Genomic DNA, 21,656 nt, shown 5'->3' with positions numbered 1-21,656 from the left:
CATAGGCATTGTTAGAACACTAGTTCAAAGCCTTGACCACTCAGCCATGAGCGCGTGGTTGTAGAATTCTGAAATAAGACATTTTTTGAGTTCAATGAGCAGGAATATAATCAAGAAGGTCAACCCCGGTGATTAAGTTACAAAGCATTTGAATGATTAAAGGCTTGCATTATAGTCTGAATGATAACAGGTTATTTAACATCAATGGAGTACAACATGTGAATATATTTGAACTCGTACACAGCTGGGTGAAAAAATATGGACGCCGACCAGGTGAGTGTGTCGAGTGCAAACATGTTCCAGAATTGTACCTGTTCATTTGTTTAATAATCTGTTTATTCTTTATATGAATCATACGGGGACACGCAAACAAAGAACCGATCATTATTATTCTTACAAGTCAAGATTGGTTTATGTAAAACAACCATTCAACAATCTTATGTAAAATTAATTCAGATAATTTTGTTGTTAACAGCTCTTATCGATTAACATCAAATGCACTAAATTGTCCATGTGGAAATATATTGGATATGGTCAGTTTTGGTCACATGGTACAATTCAAAAGCAACGATTGGATGCTAATAATCGATACAGAACATTTCTTTTTATTTACTACTTAATGAACAGAAGAAAGAATCTGGTATGATTTGGAATTATAGCTCACAACTTGACACAAAAGTATTAAAAAATTATCTCCCATTGACTTAGAACTTTTTCTTAAACATTATAAAATAAAGTGGAAAATTTTCTTCCTGAACAAAGCCTTTTTTTCCATTTCAAAATTTTCTTGCATATGTTTTCTATGTTCTAATTTTGGCTTAAAGTAAACAGTTCAGATATTACTTAACTTGCTGATTGATGGCTGAGAATACCCCCAATCCTTCAATTTTTTATTCTCCCCATACCACATTAAAGGACGACGGTATTCCAGGTTCGGTGGTCAGCTGGCCTGATTAGGAAGCTCCACTTCCAGGACGATCATGAAACACGTCACCTTGGTTCAAAGCCCAGTCTTGCTGAATTGATATTTTCTGAATGCCACCTAACACGTGGCAGGTCTAGTTCTGCGTTAGCTTGGAATGATTAAAATGGAAGGCAAATTTACATGCTATAGTTATTTTGAGAAGGCACACAAACAAGATATTAAGGACATATACATGTTCTAATGTTAGCAAGAACTCAAGTTAAGGGTTCCTATGGTCTATCATTTTAAAAATACCAATTTATATTTGTCTATCATTTGAAAAATACCATATATTTTTAAATCGTATCAATACAATATTGCTTATATTTGCACCAAGTTATAAAATTAACTGATATCAAGTGTCTGTTTAAAATGTAATGTGGCTACCAAAAGGAATATACATCGTGTACACAACAAACCATTACATGTATTTAATAGCTTGTTTAGATTATCAACAACAATAAAAATTGTGAAGTTTGCAGCATTGTAGTCATAAATGTGTATGTAGACATAGTAGTACAAAGTAGACAGTAGAATCCGAACTACTTTCAATTTGCATATGGTATGAAGATATGGGTGTTCTTCGGCTCCCGGCAGATGCCTTATCAGCAATTAAAAAAAAGTAACAGCATGGAAGAGTGGTTAACACATCAAACTGTTAATCTAAGGACTGTTGGTAACATTGGTTCAAATCCCATAAGGGGCAAACTGTTGTTTCCTTGAGCATAAAACTTTATAATTGCTATGTTTGGTTGATAAGTGATTGTTTCTATAACTATAATAAGCTTATGGTTTCATACACAACATAACTAAAAATAAGTTCTGTATTAAAACAAACAATAAACATAGAAAATGGCATAGTTTGAAAAACCTTACGGAACATATAACATAATTGTTAATGCTTTAAAAAAAAAAAATAGTGAAAAATCAATAATGATGTCATACGATCAAACTGCTGTCTAGGCACAATGCTGTAAGCCATTTGGTAGTTTGTACTGGCATTCACAAATGCTGCAGCAAGTAGCTTCTTAGGATTCTCTCCACAATCGACCACCACATCATGCCATCCCTTTAACATCTGGTAGATCCTAACTTGTACCTAAAAATATTGGACAGGTTATATGGCTGTATATTAACAGTTAATTTATATAAAACAGAGATGCTAGGTGAGTTATATTGGCAAACAACTGTTCATATACGGCCATATAACCTGTAAAAAGAATCTTTTAAAACCAAATTTATAATACAGCAAACTTCCTTAAGAGGAAAGTATAAGGTTTTTTAATAAAGATTGACAGCATTTATGTTATAAAAAACTATATAAATGTCATGATTATCCAATGAAAAACGATGTTACAAAAACGTGTAGTATTATATAACAAGAGGGCCATGATGGCCCTAGATCCCTCCCCTTGACCCATCAACCACATCCAAGCAATGTCTTAGACAAGCATCCTGGGCCAAGTTTGATGACAACTGAGTCAAACATGTGACCTCTAGTGTGTTAAAAATGTTTTCCATATTTGGGCAATGTGACCAAATTTTTTTACCGGGAGACGACCCATATTCAAACTTGACCTAGAAATCATCAAAACAACCTTCCTGACCAATTTCCAGGTAAATTTGGATCAAAACTGCAGCCACTAATGTGCTAAAAGATTTTTTCTATTTTTAGCTCCTGTGACCTAGTTTTTTGACCGGACATGACCAATCTTCGAACTTGACCGTGAAATCATCAAAACAACCCTTCCTGACAAAATTTCCAGAAATATTGGATGAAAATGCAGCCACAAGAGTGTTAACAAAACTTTTTCTATTTTAGCTCCTTGGCCTAGTTTTTTTGACTGTAGATGAACTATCTTCAAACTTGACCTAGAAATCATCAAAAAAACAACCTTCCTGACAAATTTCCAGAATATTTTTACTCAAAACTGCAGCCCGCTAGAGTGTTAACAATCTTTTTTCTATTTTTAGCTCCTGTAGACCTAGTTTTGACCCGGACAATGCCCATCTTCAACTTGACCTTAGAAATCATCAAAACAACCTTTCCTGACAAATTTCCAGAATATTTGAATCAAAAACTGCAGCCACTAGAGTGTTAACAAGGTTTTTCTATTTTTAGCTCCTGTGACCTAATTTTTGACCGGACATGACCCATCTTCGATTTTGGCTTAGATATCATCAAAGAAACGTTCCTGACAAATTACCAAGAATATTTGGATTGAAAACTGCAGCCACTAGAGTGTTAACAAGCTTTTTCTATTTTTAGCTCCTGTGGGACCTAGTTTGACCGGAGATGACCCATCTTTGTACTTGACCTAAAAAATCATCAAAAAACCTTCTGACAAATTCCAGAATATTTGGATGAGAACTGCAGCTGCTAGAGTGTTAACAAGCTTTTCTATTTTTAGAATCTGTGACCTAGTTTTTTGACCGGATATCTTGACCTAGAAATCATCAAAACAACAACCTTCCTGACAAATTTCCAGAAATTTGGATGAAAACTTGCAGCCACTAGAGTGTTCACAAGCCTTTTCTTTTTTTAGTCCTGTGACCTAGTTTTTTTTTGACCAGAGAATCCTAAAAGCTCACCCTGAGCATGCTAGGTGAGCTAAAAATATATATACAGTGACCACCACTTTCTGTACCTTTTGTTCCATACAGAAAAAACATATATAGTAAAACTTGTCCATGACAACCACTGTCTGTATGCTAAAGACAACCAATATATGTGTATATATCATATAGATTGTCTTAATTTAATAAAATACAATGTCAATGAAAAGGTAAATAATTGCATTTATTGGAAATAATGGAATGTGTGTAGATTAACTTTTTTTAAGGAAATTTTACTTACATCATCATTAAAGGCCCATTTCAAGGCATGTCCCTGAGCCTCAGTAAAGTCCAAGTGTATTCTTAAAGATTCCCACTCGTAGCCTATTGGATCATAAAACAAAAATTTTAAGGAGGGCAGTAGCTTAGTGGTTATGAGGTTTGGGTCACAATAGAGGGATTCAGGGTTTGAGCCCTACTGCAGCCACAACCATGTTGTTTTTTTTTAAATATATGTTGCACTTCTTTAAATCATAATTATATTATATATAGGCAATTAACTATAGTGTTATATGCCATGGCAATGTAATGAATTTATTAGCTAAAATTTGATTCACTTATAACAAATTAGTATTTTTATTCAATATTTTTTGCGATTCAGAGTAGAAATATATGTATAAAATAAAATATTTAAATAATCTTAGTACCTTTCAATCATAAAAAAATTGTACATTTTAATACAAAAAAGAAAACAGAAAAATCATAAACAAATCAAACTGAAACAGACAAAAATCTCAATCACATCAAATCCAAATATTAACGACTTGTCCAGTTTTATATAATATTATTACAAGTCAATTTACTTAAACTTAACAGTAAGTAAAACCACACTTAGTTCAACAATTATTAACAAAAACAAATTTATCACATTGCATTACATTTTGACATTGTTGTATATAGCACTGATGGCATTTTTATGTCACTGATATTGCTAAATAAAGAAAGGATAAAAATACAAGAAAATATGTTTTAATTTTTTTTGTCCAATTATTGCAAATAAATACAATTAAAGTTTGGATTTAAATGAACAGAAGTTACCTCATAACGATCAAGTCCGAGTACATCCGAATATGTTTACATTTGGGTAATGAGTAATGATTTAACTTTGTTTGTTTATAATAATAACATATTGGTCAGATTTTTAAAGTAGGTTTCGGCAAAGTTTCACTGTCTTTAATTAATTTAACTTTGTCACTTGTAGACAGCTCTCGTCAAATTCTTACCGGCCATGGAATAGAACTTAGCGCCGATAATTGTCGTTTCCGTTACATTGTCATTTTAGGAAATGAATATACAAAAAGCAACACAGTAGGAAAATACTCTGTTTTTAATTCGTGATCAATTCCTCGTGCATTTTGGCATTTATAAAAAACAGTAACATCTATACCTTACAATAAATCAAACTGTGAAAAGAGACATTATAAACAAATCAGACAATCATTGTTCCATTACCGCTCAATTAACATTAAGTACACAAGGTTATTCACACATTCGGGGTCCCGTATTGTCATGTCAGGGTAATTGTCTATATGATTGATTTTGTAGTCTCCAATCAACCATCCGATATTCGGTTTTTTACAGATTCCGGTATTGTCAATGTTTAATACAATAGTTTAAAGCAGGGAAAATTTGGGACTGAATTATTCGTCCGGTATTTAGAGAGTTCTGATTTTCTCAGCGTCCGGTTTTCTCAAATTTCACTGTATATCTGATGAAGACTTTTTAAGTTGAAACATTGTGTTTTTTTTATAAAACAATAAATTTTTAAATTTAAGCTGGAGTTGATTTAAATATTCAAACTTACATTATAATGTATTGTACTGTATTGCATAGGAAATAAATATTTACCAATCTTTTTACTCAATTCGAGAATTTCTTTGTCTGTCATTGCATGTGGATTTTCTATCTTCGGTTTTTTAGGTCTGTCTGGTACATACGGTCTACCCTGATCTCTTTCAAATATAGCAGACATTGGCTGGCACCCTATAAAAATTAAAGCAACTTTGTTTAACTCTTTTTTGGTTGGTAGAATTGATCTATCTAATTGATAGATATTTGTAACTGCTATATACATTTTCAAGGCAGGGCAATAAACATCCCAATGCAATCTCATTTAAATCATATCTTATCTGTCACTCCACTATCCTTTGCTAGGTTACGCGAGAGGTAACAGACCGAAAATGATGATCTGATGTTAACGAGATAGACCCCAATGCAGATTTATTTAAAGAGTCAAATAAAATGTTTCAATAAAAAAATTAGACAACCATTGACTATTTCATGTTCATCACAGTTTTAATTCTAAAAGGAGCTTTCAGTAAGACAATTTACTAAACAAGAAACACGGCAATGCCATGAAACCAGGTTTCAATTATCACCATTGTAGATAAATATGTTGTATTTGAAATACAAATACAAGCAACAAACAATGTAACTGTGTGCAATGTAAAACATGAATAATGTAGGAGGAATTGCCACAGAAGTAGTGTTCACTATACATGTATATTAAGTATAAGGAAAAAAAACAAAGGGCCATAATTAGATCAAATATTATCCACTCACAAAACCCTGACAATATGCGCCAGGGCACTTGATAACAAAGCTTCTGTGAAAGTTTGGTCAAAATCCAATGAGAAAATGTAGGAGGAGTTGCGCACAGAAGAAATTGTTCACTATATATTGATTCTATATAAAGAAAAAAAACAAAGGGCCATAATTAGGTCAAATATTATCCAATCGCAAAACCCTGACAATATGCGCCAGGGCACTTGATGACAAAGCTTCTGAGAAAGTTTAGTCAAAAACCGTTGAGAAATGTAGGAGGAGTTGAGCACAGAAGAAATTGTTCTCTATATATTTTATATAAGGAAAAAAAGCAAAGGGCCATAATTAGGTCAAATATTATCCAATCGCAAAACCCTGACAATATGCGCCAGGGCACTTGATGACAAAGCTTCTGAGAAAGTTTGGTCAAAATCCGTTGAGAAATGTAGGAGGAGTTGAGCACAGAAGAAATTGTTCTCTATATATTTTATATAAGGAAAAAAAAACAAAGGGCCATAATTAGGTCAAATATTATCCACTCACAAAACCCTGACAATATGCGCCAGGGCACTTGATAACAAAGCTTCTGTGAAAGTTTGGTCAAAATCCAATGAGAAATGTAGGAGGAGTTGCCCACAGAAGAAATTGTTCACTATATATTCTATATAAAGAAAAAAACAAAGGGCCATAATTAGGTCAAATATTATCCAATCGCAAAACCCTGACAATATGCGCCAGGGCACTTGATAACAAAGCTTCTGTGAAAGTTTGGTCAAAATCCAATGAGAAATGTAGGAGGAGTTGCCCACAGAAGAAATTGTTCACTATATATTCTATATAAAGAAAAAAAACAAAGGGCCATAATTAGGTCAAATATTATCCAATCGCAAAACCCTGGCAATATGTGACAGGGCACTTGATGACAAAGCTTCTTTGAAAGTTTGGTAAAAATCTGTTGAGAAATGTAGAAGGAGTTGCGCACAGAAGAAATTGTTTATGCCCGCCCGCCAGCCCACCCGCCCGTCCGCCCGCCGACATACCTCAATCTAATTACCAGTTTTTTCCTTCGGAAAACCTGGTTAAATACACAGTGGCGGCATGGCCAATTGGTAAACATTAATTACATGTCCGACAAGTAATTTAAAACAATCAAAATTATAAATAATTTCTGTATAAACCAAAATATACAGTTCTCACTACTTGATAGTGAAACAAACACCTAGTTAAAGCCTGAAATTTTGTAAGCCCTCAAAGAGCCGTTATTCAGTAAAAATCCAAGCTGAAGTTACTTTCTGATATTGTGGCTTTAAATTTGCATATAAAAACCTAACCAGAAACTTCTATGGGAAGAATTCATTTAAAATTGATTATTCATGGTTTAAAAACAGGGTTTGCATACTGACCTACAATTTTGACGTTAATGTGAGAAAGTCAGAGTGAATACCTTCAGTGGTTAATGAGATATAAATATGAACCGTGATCAAGCATGATCAAGCATAACACTGATGCTCACACTAATGTCAGGGTGTAGGACAATCCCACTAACCATTCAAATAGTCAAATTAAAAATTAAAATGTAACTCAAAAGTAGTAGCCATAGTTACCACTGATATGTGCATTCTTTGATAATTCTTCCAAATTATGGTTACTTTTTTCGACGGTCTCCTTCAATATTTTCACTAATTCAGATATAGCTTTAACATTGTCTTCCATTCTTTTCATATTAGCTTGAATCTACAAGGAAAAGAAATGTAGAAAAAGTCACAAACACAGTGACTATTCATAACTAAAATCACCTTTGAATGTTGTGTTTTAAGTGAAAGGCCTGCATCATATATAGAACTTTATAAATTGTAACAAGAGGGCCATGATGGCCCTGAAATCGCTCACCTGTATATAGGCCCTTGGGGCGGGGCTAATTTTAATTAAGGGGCTTTTTTTTAACCAACTTGGTAGAAACCCATTAGAAGATGTTTCATGATAAATATCTAAGCTCTAGCTTTTTGGGGTTTTTAAAAGAAGATTTTTTAAGTTTTTATTATAGACATAAAAGGAAAATCAGATCCCCAGAGTTATGGTACTTGTGCCAATCATGTTAGATAATCACAGAGAACAAGTGTGTGAAGTTTCAATCCATTCCCTTCCGTAGTTATGGAGATACCAGCTTACAATCAAAAACTTAACCAAGAATTTCTAAGTTGAAAAAGGGGCATAATTATTAAAACAAGAGGGCCATGATGGCCCTGAGGTCGCTCACCTGTATATAGCCCCCCCCCCCCGGGCCAATTTTTACCCAAGGGCTTTTATTTGAACAGACTTGGTAGACACCCATAAGAAGATGTTTCATGCTAAACATCTAAGTTCTAGCTCATTGGGTTTTTTAAAAGAAGATTTTTTAAGTTTTACTATACCCATATAGTTAAAAACAATGACACCCCTGGGGCAGGGCCAGTTTTGACCCCCGGGCTTTTATTTGAACAAAGTTTGTAGATATTTACTTAAAAATGTTTCATGTATAATATCTAAACTCAAGCTATTTTGGTTTTTTCAAAGAAGATTTTTAAGTTTTTGCTATACACATATAAGGAAAATCAATGACCCCCGGGGTGGGGCCAGTTTTGACCCCAGGGCTTTTATTTGAACATACTTGGTAGACACCCATTAGAACATGTTTCATGCTAAATATCTTAGCTCTAGCTCTTTGAGTTCTTTAAAAGAAGATTTTTTAAGTTTTTACTATATGCATATAGGGAAAATCTATGACCCCCTGGGACGGGGCCAATTTTGACCCCAGGGCTTTTATTTGAACAAACTTGGTAGACATTCACTAGAAGATGTTTCATGCCAAATATCTAAGCTATAGCTCTTACGGTTCTTTAAAAGAAGATATTTAAAGATTTTTCTTTCGGTTGCCATGGCTAGAAGATATTTCATGTCAAATATCTTAGCTCTAGCTCTTTGGGTTCTTTAAAAGAAGTTTTTTTAAGTTTTTACTATATGCATATAGGGAAAATCTATGACCCCCTGGGGCAGGGCCAATTTTGACCTCAGGGCTTTTATTTGAACAAACTTGGTAGACACTCATTAGAAGATGTTTCATGCTAAATATCTTAGCTCTAGCTCTTTGGGTTCTTTAAAAGAAGATTTTTAAGTTTTTTCTATATATGCATATAGGGAAAATCAATGACCCCCTGGGGCGGGGCCAATTTTGACCCCAGGGCTTTTATTTGAACAAACTTGGTAGACATTCACTAGAAGATGTTTCATGCCAAATATCTAAGCTCTAGCTTTTACAGTTCTTTAAAAGAAGATTTTTTAAGTTTTTACTATAAACTTGGTAGACATTCACTAGAAGATGTTTCATGCCAAATATCTAAGCTATAGCTCTTACAGTTCTTTAAAAGAAGATTTTTTTAAGTTTTTACTATATGCATATAGGGAAAATCAATGACCCCCCGGGCCGGGGCCAATTTTGACCCCAGGGCTTTTATTTGAACAAACTTGGTAGACACTCACTAGAAGATGTTTCATGCCAAATATCTTAGCTCTAGCTCTTTAGGTTCTTTAAAAGAAGATTTTTTAAGTTTTTACTATATGCATATAGGGAAAATCAATGACCCCCTGGGGAGGGGCCAATTTTGACCCTAGGGCTTTTATTTGAACAAACTTGGTAGACACTCATTAGAAGATGTTTCATGCCAAATATCTAAGCTCTAGCTCTTACGGTTCTTTAAAAGAAGATATTTAAAGATTTTTCTTTCGGTTGCCATGGCAACCAGAGTTCTGCATGAAATGGAATTCTTTGAACAATCTTGATAGAGCTTCATACAAAGAGTATTCCTGCCAAGTTTCATAAACATTGGCCTTGCGGTATCATAGAAGATGTCCTTAGAATATTTAAAATGTGGACGGACGACAGACGACGGACGCCATTTGGTTGGCCATCCTAAAAGCTCACCTGCACTTTGTGCAAGGTGAGCTAAAAAAAGCTAATCAGAGTTATGGGACTTGTACTAATCATGTTATGAGATACCAGCAAAAACTGAACCACAGGGACGCCGACACTGATGCCGACAAATGGGTGACTGCATAAGCTTGATTATTCTGTGAATAGTCGAGCTAAAAACAGAAGAAAGTTAAGAAATTTAACTGGTTTAAAGATTGACTTCAAAACAAACCTGACTGACGTCATCTTGTGTAGCAATGCTGCCCAAATTCTCAAGAACACTGCTAACTTGAGACTGAATAGAGGACAGAGTGTCTTCCGATGTGACATTTGAGCGTGCTGCATCTGTTTCATCTGCTGGAGTTTTCAAACTGTCAACCTATATAAATATATTCTCACGATGAGTCATTCTGTATAAATATATCATTACATATTACAATGTATATACCATTCTGCCCATCCAATATTTACTTTGCTGACAGCCATCATAACATCTGCAAAATTATATAATACAATAATCAAGTCCAATGACTTTTTTGATATAATTCAGCTTCTCAAAGTTTTAGCAAATTCACATGTCAAATGTCTCTGTCATATTAAGAAGTTACATGTTAGTTAACCCTTTCTCAGATGACCATGATCATCAAAACCTTGTACTAGAAAAGTCACCATTGTATGGGGAAAAAAGTTTATAAAGCTCAGATACTGTGTAGCTAAAGTTCAAGGTTGAACAAATTGTACAATCGCAACTTTTCCACCATTTCCATTAATCTAGGGAGAAGGAAGTAATAATCATCAAGTTGTCCCAATTGTTAACTATATTGGTTCTTATCTTTACGTTGACCTTTAACCTTTGATTTTCAAAAATGAAATCATCATAGGGAACTACAAAATTACATTGGAAATATCTACTAGCTATTACATTTTTTTACAGAAATTTTTGCCCTACTGAAACTCCAAAACTTCACTTTACCTTTAAGTGAAGGTTTTCTAATTTATTTGATATATCGGACAGCTGTACTTCAGTTTTCTTATTGTCTTCTTTCTGCCACTCAATAAACACCTGCAGCAACTTCTTCTCCCTATCATGGAATGGTTCAAGCACTCGAGTCTCTGCACTCCTGATCTTTTCCTTGACTTTGTCTTTTTCTGATGCATCAATATTAGCAGCTAACCGTAAAAGAACAATTTCTACATTACCCCAAATCTTTTTGTAGTCTTCTACTTCTAATTGCGCCTTATTGCGATGTGCAATAATTTCATTTCTTATTTCCCTCAGCCGTAGAAGATCAGCTCCTAAAGAAATGTCTGATTGATCCGGAACTTTCCCCCAACCATCTTTTGGTTTACTTATTCTACAAATTTTCTGATTTGTAAGAAGTGTAGTTAACAAAGAAATATCATATGTGTCAGGATCAGGCTTATTTGTAACTTTGGCATACTGGACTTCTGTCAAGGCTTTGATTCCCTTTAGTCTTTTAAATTCAGACTGAACTCCAGGAGTTGCAAACAGAGTGACAACATTTGATTTCGGCACTTTCCAGTAAAAAATATCTCTCAAAGTTTCAGTGCCCACATCAACAACAAGAGAGATTATTCTGTAAAAATATGCTGAGCTTTCTGTACTGTCAGACATTGTGTAAGCTTTGTATTACTGTAAACACATTTTTTTGTCAAAAAACCTTCCTATCTTCCTGAAAATTAAAAAATGATAGGCATATAATTCTTACTTGTGTTTCACTTTAAAAGTCCACATCATTTTTATTTTTGTTTACATGTATATTAGTCCTTGAAACATAGACTTGGAAGTGTCATTGCAAATTGTTCATCATTTTAAATTTCTGAGCTTTTTTATTATATGAATTTTGGCAAACTTTCACTTTTCACCCACTTTGTGAAAACAACCATGGTTGACAATGCTGAATCACCTTAAACAGGTCTAGGATTTCATTATATTTATGGACTGTCCGTAAATTTATAGACAGTCCAGAAATTTAAAGATTTTTTAATCCATAAATTTACAGATATTCAATGTGGAATTTGCTGTTTTTAGTTTTATACTAAAATCCGCAGCTTAAAACAAGTTGTTTTATTGATTGTTTATATCTACAAAGGTAATGGAGTGAGTTTCATCTTTGTATGATAATTTTGAAATTTTTGTTAAAAGTGAAAATTGAAAATCATCAAATTGTTCTGAATCTTACCATATTGATACATTTAATCAAATAATACGTAGACTTATTCATTTTAACCTGCAGTTTTGAATTTTAAAGCCACTTCTATAATGTCGGTAAATTTACAGATAAAGAAAATCTTTAAAATTATGGACTGTCCAAAAATTTACAGACTGTCCATAAATATCATGAAATCCTAGACCTGTTAAATAGGGACAGATGACAGATTTGGGCTTTATAGTTAGCAAAAAAAATAATTTCTTAATACATGCCATAACGCCCGGATGTCCAGGAAAGTCCTGGAAATAAGGTGTCTGTCCCGGAGATGATTTATGTCCCGGTAAAAAAAATCTAAAATAATCTACTTTGTAGCCAGAAATTTTACATTTTTAAATAATCTTATTGTCAAGTTTTTATAAACTATATGTATTCTAGAACCCTAATAACAAACGATTATCCCCTTACAGCATTACAATACTGACACTAATCATTTGATTGGTATATCTATGTGCCCCTTCCAACAAACAATTATCAGCAATAATTTTGATCAATTAAAAGATTAATAGTTTACCCCCTGTGGCTTCCTGAGGGAAGGTGTCATACACTGTAATTAACAACTGGCCAGTATAAATTTAATCCCCCTGCAGGCAGTTATTAGTGCCAATAGTGGTCAAACACTGTGAAATTTACCACTAAATATGAGGTTATGAAATATACAGGATTCAGCAAATGTTTCAGGTAAACAACATGGCTAATTGTCCTCACTGAACATAGCTTTATTCTATTCTGTGACTGATTGAATTTACAATGCCTAAAATAAATACTTAAAAAAAGATAGAATAACTGTTAATAATACACCCATAAACACTTTTTATATAAACTAGGTAAATAACCGATGTATATCGAGTGAACAAATACCAGTTATTTCCCTTATCTTTGAGTAAAATTGATATCTCTTACGCTAAAACAATACAAATTAAGCCATTTTTAAACCGCTAGTTTGTTGTAATTAAATGTTTGATTTTAAAAATTATTACATCATTGGAAAGCTTGGGATCTTAGCTTTGTCACAGTATATAATTTAACACATCTTTTGACACCAAAGTATTTAAATTAACTGTTAAACCTACCTACCATATGTTAGACCATTTTACATACGATTTATACAGCGAGATACGCAACCGCTTATCTTTACTCGAAAACCTACTGATAAGACTAAAAAAGCTACTTACTACTATGCTTTATTGGACTAGGAGATTTCCAAGCTGCCTGATATAATTTAAATGTTAAAACAATCTGAAACAGTATGATCTGCCTGATGTACGGCGTTAAGTATAACTTAAGTCTTTACGCACCAGTTCCAATGTAGTTTGCATAAATAAGAATTTATTTACTTTATCTTACCCTTAGTTATTATTTCAATTGCGTTTTTTGACATTTTAATTGGGTAATTACGCAAATACGCATGTTATCTGTAGCCCTGTTTAATGACATATTGTTTTGTTGATGGTGTCATTAAATTAGCAAGTTGTAAATACCAGTAATATAGGTTGTATGCCAAGTAAATTAAAAAAACGTTTGCTGATCAATGCCACACCTCTAAATGAAGTGTCCCGGAAATGAGTCTAAAAATTATGGCATGTATTATTTCTTCAATATATATGTTCCTCTACAACATCACTCAGATCACTTCTACAGATAGGGCTAGTGTTAGAGAGTTACGGATTATGGTTAGGATTTTAAAACATGGATTTGGTGTTGACACATTGTAAAAATGCTCAACTTAAAACCGAAAGTAGAAATAAAAAAAAGCGTCCACAAATTTGCACACTACTGGATAGTACAGTAAGATTTCTATTCATATTACACTGACCTCGGGAACAAGACATATGATACATTTCGTGTAGATAAATTACTTATTATATTTATAATCGACACAAACGGTAATAAAAGAAATAAATAAATTATATTCAACCTTTGCCTGATTCTGATAATCTACGAGGTATTCCGCATGAAGCTCTATTTAGTTGAACACTACTAAATCAATCTCCTACGCAGTGATCTCCCCTTATCAGTACAGAGAGTACAATTCTGCCAAGGGAGATAATCAGTGTGAGGAGTTTTAATATGGATATACAATTCGCCTGTCCGGTCGCTTCCTGCCTCTCTTTTGAATAGCAATGACATAAACAGATGCGTAACATAAAGTAATACTTGTAGATTAGAAATTAAAGTATATGCTCGTCCGAGTTTCAAAGTTACCTCAGTATGAATTTCCGGTTTAGTATGCAAGTAAAGATTATAGGATAAAAACTGTATTTTATTGTCTGATGGAAGGATCTGTCTAAAATATGAGCTATGGGGATTGATTGGTTTGTGTATCAACCATGAACATACAATCATTGATTATTAAAGGCATTCATTAATTTATTTACACAGAGGCATATTATGTCGAGATGTAAACATATGGGAAAAATTGTCTTATTCACAAAAATTATATTCATTTCTTACTTGCAATACAGTTTAGTGCATTTATTGGTAATGTAACGATTCGCCACACTAACGATTCGCCACATAACGATTCGACACAGAGTATTAACGATTCGCCACAGTTAAATAACGATTCGACACGTGTTCAAATACAAACTTTTTCACACCTGTTTTCAAACTGTTGATGGCAAAATTTTTTACATTCTATATTTCATTTGTTAATTACATAAATTAATTATATTAAAAACAGCTTTTATTGAATAAAAACACATGAATGATAATTTCACTGTTTAAAGCAGAGACATAGATAACATATTATATATGTCTCTGCTTTAAGCAATGAAATTATCAATTTGATAATTTCACTGTTGGGAATTAAAGCCCCTTAGGTTGTTTCAGTGAAATACCAGCGTGCATAGTGCTGAAAACCAACTTTATGATGTGACGCCATAAATGACGTCACATTGTATTATTATTTGGCATGCTTTTCATTTAGTACAAGGTTAAAATGTCTTTTTAAACGTTCCTTTGTATAATATAAAAATAAAATTTTGTTTAGTTTAGTGTAAGAAAATTTGTTTAGTTTAGTGTAAGATCGAAATATATTTCACCTCGCGAACACCAAAAGTTAACATTTCATATACATCTTTTGGTGCTCACTTGGTGAAATATATTCCGATCTTACACTGAACTAAACAAATATCTTCGATATAACTTGTCACAGACATTAATAATAATCTTAAAAACAATAAATGAATTCGAAAGTATCCATCTTTGAATTTCCCGCATTTTTCGTTATTTATTTTAGATAATTTAATGTCGTTTACTCAAAACGGACTTTACAAAAATAGCAAGGTCTTATTTAAGAAAATACTTTAAGTGTATTATTTCAAATAATAATAATTATATGAATACTTTTTCATATTGAAGCATCGAAGCATCTATAGAAATAATCGTTTGAAGACTAGTTTAGGCCAGGCTGGCAAATATTGATGCTATTCTCCGTTATATAGTATTTGTCGGTCAAAAGAGACCGGGGACCGGAAGGGACCGGCCCGGCGAATGTTAATTCCCGAAATAACTATAGTGGTGTTTGCCCAAAAAGCGTCTACCAACATCGATGATAATTTTCTGCTTTCACTTATGAATTATTTCGAAATAAGTTATTTTTTGGTCCGAAATCCGTAAAGATAACATGGCAAACTGGAAGAGACTGCTTCCGAAAACACCCACGGATACATTCGCTTATATTTTTACATTATTTGGGATAAATGCAATATTTTATTTTGAGCTTTTATATGTCCTCCCGAAAATTGTTACAGAGTCAGAGGATTATGAGTACAGTTCATGGAAGTGGTATTTTCACATGACATGTGGGTGCGTCATCTATTTCAACGCATTGAGTAGTTTTTGGAAGATTATATCAACAGAAACAAGTATCCGAGGACTCATGTTACCCAGCATTCTTAAGCCAGGTAAAGTATAGCTAAAGAAACTTCAGCGAACAGGTTTTATAGTATTGCTAGACCTGTTCGCTGAAGCCAACCCCGTATCGAAAGTCAACCAGAACCGTGACATTTTTATGTCATGCTGTAATTCAATAAATTTGCGCGATCTGGACAAAAACTATTTTAATACAGGTAGTTAGATATATTTGGGACCCTTCAGTCTATATTTTTGAACACAGAATGTTAGATTGATGAAATATTGCCTCAAAGTTTATCAGCGGGTTCACATTTCATGAAATTCGCCGCCATTGCTGCCCTAATTATCACGTGCCAAGCGAGAATTTAGGTTTGGATACCTTTGCATGACACGTGACCCAAATGCTATTTTTAATTGAAAACATGGCTTTGCAATTATGAATAAGGGTGTATTTATTCAATAACAGACATTGTACCAAAAACATATTGAATTTATATTGTTTTGAGTGATGATTCATGAATTATTTGTTTGTTTTTATACAAAATCATACACTTACTAAAAAAAGTGTTTATGGTCCGTTACTAAAAATAGATCCTAGAATTTCCAAAACATGAAGTACCGCGAGATCTCATTTCAAAGCAGACCCCATATTGGTAAACATCCACTACACATTTCTTTAAAAAATAGTTAGGTACACAATGTCATTGAAGTTTCATTTAAAAACAAAACATGAATTGGTTCAAAATTGATTTGTTTATCAAATGGTATTTTTATTTGACCCAAATTTGATTGATAAGGGTGATTTTAGTAGGTTTTTATGTACGGCGCACAAACTGTCAAATTCTGGTAGCCTTTGCAAATAGGGTTGACCCATAACTTGACTGTCGCAACGTCAAAATAAAAGCGACACATAAAGTTATGGAAGCCAGAACTAGGTAAAGTATAAACACATGTAGCTAAAGTCCTTCCTGGTAAAGTATTTTAACACTGTTTAAGGATTTGTCAGGTATATATCTAGCTCATTCTTTGAAGGCATACAAAATAATTGGGTACAAATATTCACCATGATGGGTTGGTGTGTCGCAAACTAAAACCAGGTCGGACGCTAAAAGGTCAAGGTCACTTTGGGGTCAGGGCAAAACCCATGCCCGAGCATAACTTTCACATGCATAGAGGGATTTTAATATAACTCAGGACAAAGTTAGGCGAAATGTGAAGCAAATTCAGGTGTCTGTGGTAAAGGTTAAGGTCACACTTAGGGATAAAAGGTCAAATAACAAAATAAAACATTCATTTGCAATTATAACTACTATATAGTTAATTAGTTATACACAAAGATGGATTTTAATCTAACTATGCACAAATGTTCTCCATGTTGAGTTGACTTGTCCCACTCAAAATGAAGGTCAAGGTCTCAAGAGGTCAAAGAAAAATATTAAAATTTGTTTGTTGGTGCTGTATCGTGCTTATGCTTTGAAGTATTATTGCTTTGTGGTCAATGGATTTTTTAATTGTGGAGCCTGCTTGTGGTTAGGTTGACTTATGCCACTTCTCACTTGTGGCAATTTGGCATATGTGTGTCTATCAGTCTGTGCGTTTGTCTAGATTTGTCCCGTTTATATCTAGCTCATTCTTAGAGGGATTACAAAATAACTTGATACAAATGTTCACCATGATGGATTGGTGTGTCACACACAAAATCCAGGTCTGCCTCACTATTAACAGGGGGGGGGGGCTTGTCCCAAACCCGTGTCCGAGCGTAACTGCTACATGCATTTTTCGATTTTCTTGAAATATTTTAGTTCATCTGGACAGAGACATAGATAACAGAGATAGGCAACTTCCTAGCCAGTTAAAATATCACGCATGCCTAATAAACTTAAAACTTGTAGCAAGTAAAACTTATTAACCAGATATCAAAATCAGTAAAATAATACATTTTCTGAAAGCTTATGCATTTGTCTATGGCTGCAGGTGAAAATATTTACAGTTCCTATTTAAATAAATGCTACGTCATTTATTAAAGAGAACTACTTATTAATTTTTGTTACAAAACTATTCATATGACAAAAAACAGGCTCAGTGGGTATGTTCTACTATGTTTTTCAAAGTGAAAGGCATGGAAAGGTAACAATATTTTAACATGCAGCAGTAGATTAAAGATTTATCTTTCAAATGATTTATGATATTAAAGGAGCATATGTACATGATAACATCCATTCAGTTTTATTTGCTACAAAATGCTTAATTTTTCACTTTTTGATAGGCATGAGTGATATTTCAATGGAGTATATAGGAGCTGCTTATCTCTGTTATCTATGTCTCTGATCTGGAGGCATGCAGCTCTTAAGGCTTGAACCTTTCTTTTGCTCATTTCAGGTGTAATAGAGATTCTGCCATATATGTGACGAATTTTTGCTTATTTTAGGATGGAAATTCTGCCATATATATGACATTTCCATATAATTATGTGACGTTTTTGCTCATTTCAGGATGGAGGTTCTGTCATATATGTGAATGTAATGCGCCACCTAGATCATTTCATTGTTACACCTGTAAAACATGCGTACTTCGCCGAGATCATCATTGTGTTTTCACTGGGAATTGTGTAGGGCACAAAAACCATCGTTACTACATGATGCTGTTGTTTTATAATGCCCTTGCGGGTTGGTATGCAACTTTTATGAATATTAGTATTGCCTGGACTATAGTGGGAACTGAATGGTTTCCTTTGTCACTACTCAAGCTCATTTTTCCATTCTTTGCCTGGGTTATAGGTTATGTTACCTTCAATGAGATGCTACTATCGGCCATTTTGCTGCTGTGCATTGCTGCAATGTGTGCAATGACGGGACTACTTTCATACCATTTAAAGAATCTTTATCGGGGACAGATAACGCATGAGAGTACACATAATGTACTCAAATATGATTTGGGATGGAAAGAAAACGTGAGAGCTGTGATGGGTGAAAACTGGAGAGTGGGGTGGTTATCACCTTGGTTACCATCTCCTCTACCCGGAGATGGTTTAGAATTTCCTTTAGCTAGTGTTTATGAAGCTCCAAAAGATTTATAAATAGTTCCTTTACCTAGTGTGTATGAAGCTCCAAAAGATTTATAAATAGTTCCTTTACCTAGTGTGTATGAAGCTCCAAAAGATTTATAAACAGTAATTTCATTTTTCAAGGGAGGAAACTTTAACATATTGTAATAAAGATAAATAAGAATTCATCAAAATCATTACTAAAGTGTTTTGATATGGAAAACAATCAATTTTGTATTAATATTTCTGTGTAGTGTGATTTTCAGGGCATTTTTTGTGTTGCCTGAATTAAAGTGAATTTTAGTATATTTTAAAAATCTGAATAATATTAGAGACTAGAGAGTATATTGAACAATTATTTGTCACTAGTTTGTTAAATTGTTACTGAGCTACATTGTATGTTAATTAAGAGTTTGAAATGCATGACTTTGTCCGATAATTTTATTTTATTTTCACACTGAAGCAAACTCTTTTGAAGTAAGATTTTTTTCAACTTTGTTTTAACGGAAATGTTTTTCATGATAAACAAATTTGATTGCTGGATACTTTATGTCTATTATTGTAAAACCTGTCATTGATTCATTTCAAAGTATATCAACGATATATCAATATTATAATATATCAAATGACAAACTTCATCAATTTACTGACTGTTATTTATTTATATTACATTTTTCATAGCCACATTATCTATATTACATTTTTCATAGCCACATTATCTATATTACATTTTTCAAAGCCACATATATTACATTTTTAATTGATATTAAAATTAATTGATAATGGATTTTTGTTCATTAAGAAATCAATTGATAATGGATATTGTTAAGAAATTAATTAATAATGGATTTTATTCATTAAGAAATCAATTGATAGTGGATATTATTCATTAAGAAATTATTTGATAATGGATTTTATTCATTAAGAAAATCTACTGCTGGTTTAGTAATATTATGGAAATAGTGCCTTTTAGATAATAATTTTTGTATATGTCAACTGTAAATTTAACTATCAAAGCAACTGTTTTAAATTTGTATTTTATACTTTTTTAGTTCTTTTTTTTGTGATTTGATTTTGTGCCACAGTAGCTTGACATATTTTGTATGTTTTTAGCTCACCTTGCACAAAGTGCAGGTGAGCTTTTAGGATGGCCAACCAAATGGCGTCCTTCGTCTGTCGTCCGTCCACATTTTAAATATTCTAAGGACATCTTCTATGATACCGCAAGGCCAATGTTAATGAAACTTAGCAGGAATACTCTTTGTATGAAGCTCTATCAAGATTGTTCAAAGAATTCCATTTCATGCAGAACTCTGGTTGCCATGGCAACCGAAAGAAAAATCTTTAAATATCTTCTTTTAAAGAACCGTAAGAGCTAGAGCTTAGATATTTGGCATGAAACATCTTCTAATGAGTGTCTACCAAGTTTGTTCAAATAAAAGCCTTAGGGTCAAAATTGGCCCCGCCCCAGGGGGTCATTGATTTTCCCTATATGCATATAGTAAAAACTTAAAAAATCTTCTTTTAAAGAACCCAAAGAGCTAGAGCTAAGATATTTGGCATGAAACATCTTCTAGTGAGTGTCTACCAAGTTTGTTCAAATAAAAGCCCTGGGGTCAAAATTGGCCCCGGCCCGGGGGGTCATTGATTTTCCCTATATGCATATAGTAAAAACTTAAAAAATCTTCTTTTAAAGAACTGTAAGAGCTAGAGCTTAGATATTTGGCATGAAACATCTTCTAGTGCATGTCTACCAAGTTTGTTCAAATAAAAGCCCTGGGGTCAAAATTGGCCCCGTCCCAGGGGGTCATAGATTTTCCCTATATGCATATAGTAAAAAGTTAAAAAATCTTCTTTTAAAGAACCCAAAGAGCTAGAGCTAAGATATTTGACATGAAACATCTTCTAATGAGTGTCTACCAAGTTTGTTCAAATAAAAGCCCTGGGGTCAAAATTGGCCCCGCCCCAGGGGGTCATTGATTTTCCCTATATGCATATAGTAAAAACTTAAAAAATCTTCTTTTAAAGAACTCAAAGAGCTAGAGCTAAGATATTTAGCATGAAACATGTTCTAATGGGTGTCTACCAAGTATGTTCAAATAAAAGCCCTGGGGTCAAAACTGGCCCTGCCCGGGGGGTCATTGATTTTCCTTATATGTGTATATCAAAAACTTAAAAATCTTCTTTGAAAAAACCCAAATAGCTTGAGTTTAGATATTATACATGAAACATCTTTAAGTAAATATCTACAAAGTTTGTTCAAATAAAAGCCCAGGGGTCAAAACTGGCCCTGCCCCAGGGGTGTCATTGTTTTTAACTATATGTGTATAGTAAAAACTTAAAAATCTTCTTTTAAGAAACCCAATGAGCTAGAACTTAGATGTTTAGCATGAAACATCTTCTTATGGGTGTCTTACCAAGTCTGTTCAAATAAAAGCCCTTGGGTAAAAATTT

At 33.4% G+C, this 21,656-nt stretch overlaps 2 protein-coding genes across 2 annotated transcripts; one reads left to right on the top strand and one right to left on the bottom strand.

Annotated features, from left to right (window-relative positions):
• Positions 1–990: 990 nt before the first annotated feature.
• LOC132729772 (E3 ubiquitin-protein ligase DZIP3-like) lies at positions 991–14,275 on the bottom strand. The gene is made up of 8 exons (XM_060715596.1): positions 14,220–14,275; positions 11,044–11,764; positions 10,303–10,449; positions 7,729–7,858; positions 5,429–5,563; positions 3,822–3,904; positions 1,910–2,063; positions 991–1,073 (listed from the first exon to the last, which is right to left on the bottom strand). Exons 2-8 carry the CDS (start codon positions 11,704–11,706, stop codon positions 991–993), a joined length of 1,395 nt encoding a protein of 464 aa, XP_060571579.1. The 5' UTR covers positions 11,707–11,764; positions 14,220–14,275.
• Positions 14,276–15,816: 1,541 nt separating this feature from the next.
• On the top strand, positions 15,817–21,649 carry LOC132729802 (probable palmitoyltransferase ZDHHC24). The gene is made up of 2 exons (XM_060715628.1): positions 15,817–16,209; positions 18,652–21,649. The coding sequence occupies exons 1-2, from the start codon at positions 15,930–15,932 to the stop codon at positions 19,233–19,235; spliced, it is 864 nt and encodes a 287-aa protein (XP_060571611.1). The 5' UTR covers positions 15,817–15,929; the 3' UTR covers positions 19,236–21,649.
• The last annotated feature ends 7 nt before the right edge of the window (positions 21,650–21,656 follow it).

The sequence above is a fragment of the Ruditapes philippinarum genome, unplaced genomic scaffold, assembly GCF_026571515.1.
Source record: "Ruditapes philippinarum isolate M1 unplaced genomic scaffold, ASM2657151v2 ctg2896_1_1_1_1, whole genome shotgun sequence".
NCBI lineage: Eukaryota > Metazoa > Mollusca > Bivalvia > Venerida > Veneridae > Ruditapes > Ruditapes philippinarum.
The sequence above is the reverse complement of the archived record's forward strand: the minus strand, read 5'-3'. Positions and strand labels throughout refer to the sequence as shown.

Bases quoted from the DNA above. Each gene is read 5' to 3' on its own strand.
- LOC132729772 (XM_060715596.1), bottom strand. From the start codon at position 11,706: ATGTCTGACAGTACAGAAAGCTCAGCATATTTTTACAGAATAATCTCT. The intron at 10,450-11,043 runs GTAAAGTGAAGT...ATATTTATATAG, and splicing joins TAGAAAACCTTCACTTAAAG to GTTGACAGTTTGAAAACTCC. The intron at 7,859-10,302 runs GTTTGTTTTGAA...TTTTCCTTGTAG, and splicing joins CACAAGATGACGTCAGTCAG to ATTCAAGCTAATATGAAAAG.
- LOC132729802 (XM_060715628.1), top strand. From the start codon at position 15,930: ATGGCAAACTGGAAGAGACTGCTTCCGAAAACACCCACGGATACATTC. The intron at 16,210-18,651 runs GTAAAGTATAGC...TGCTCATTTCAG, and splicing joins ACCCAGCATTCTTAAGCCAG to GATGGAGGTTCTGTCATATA.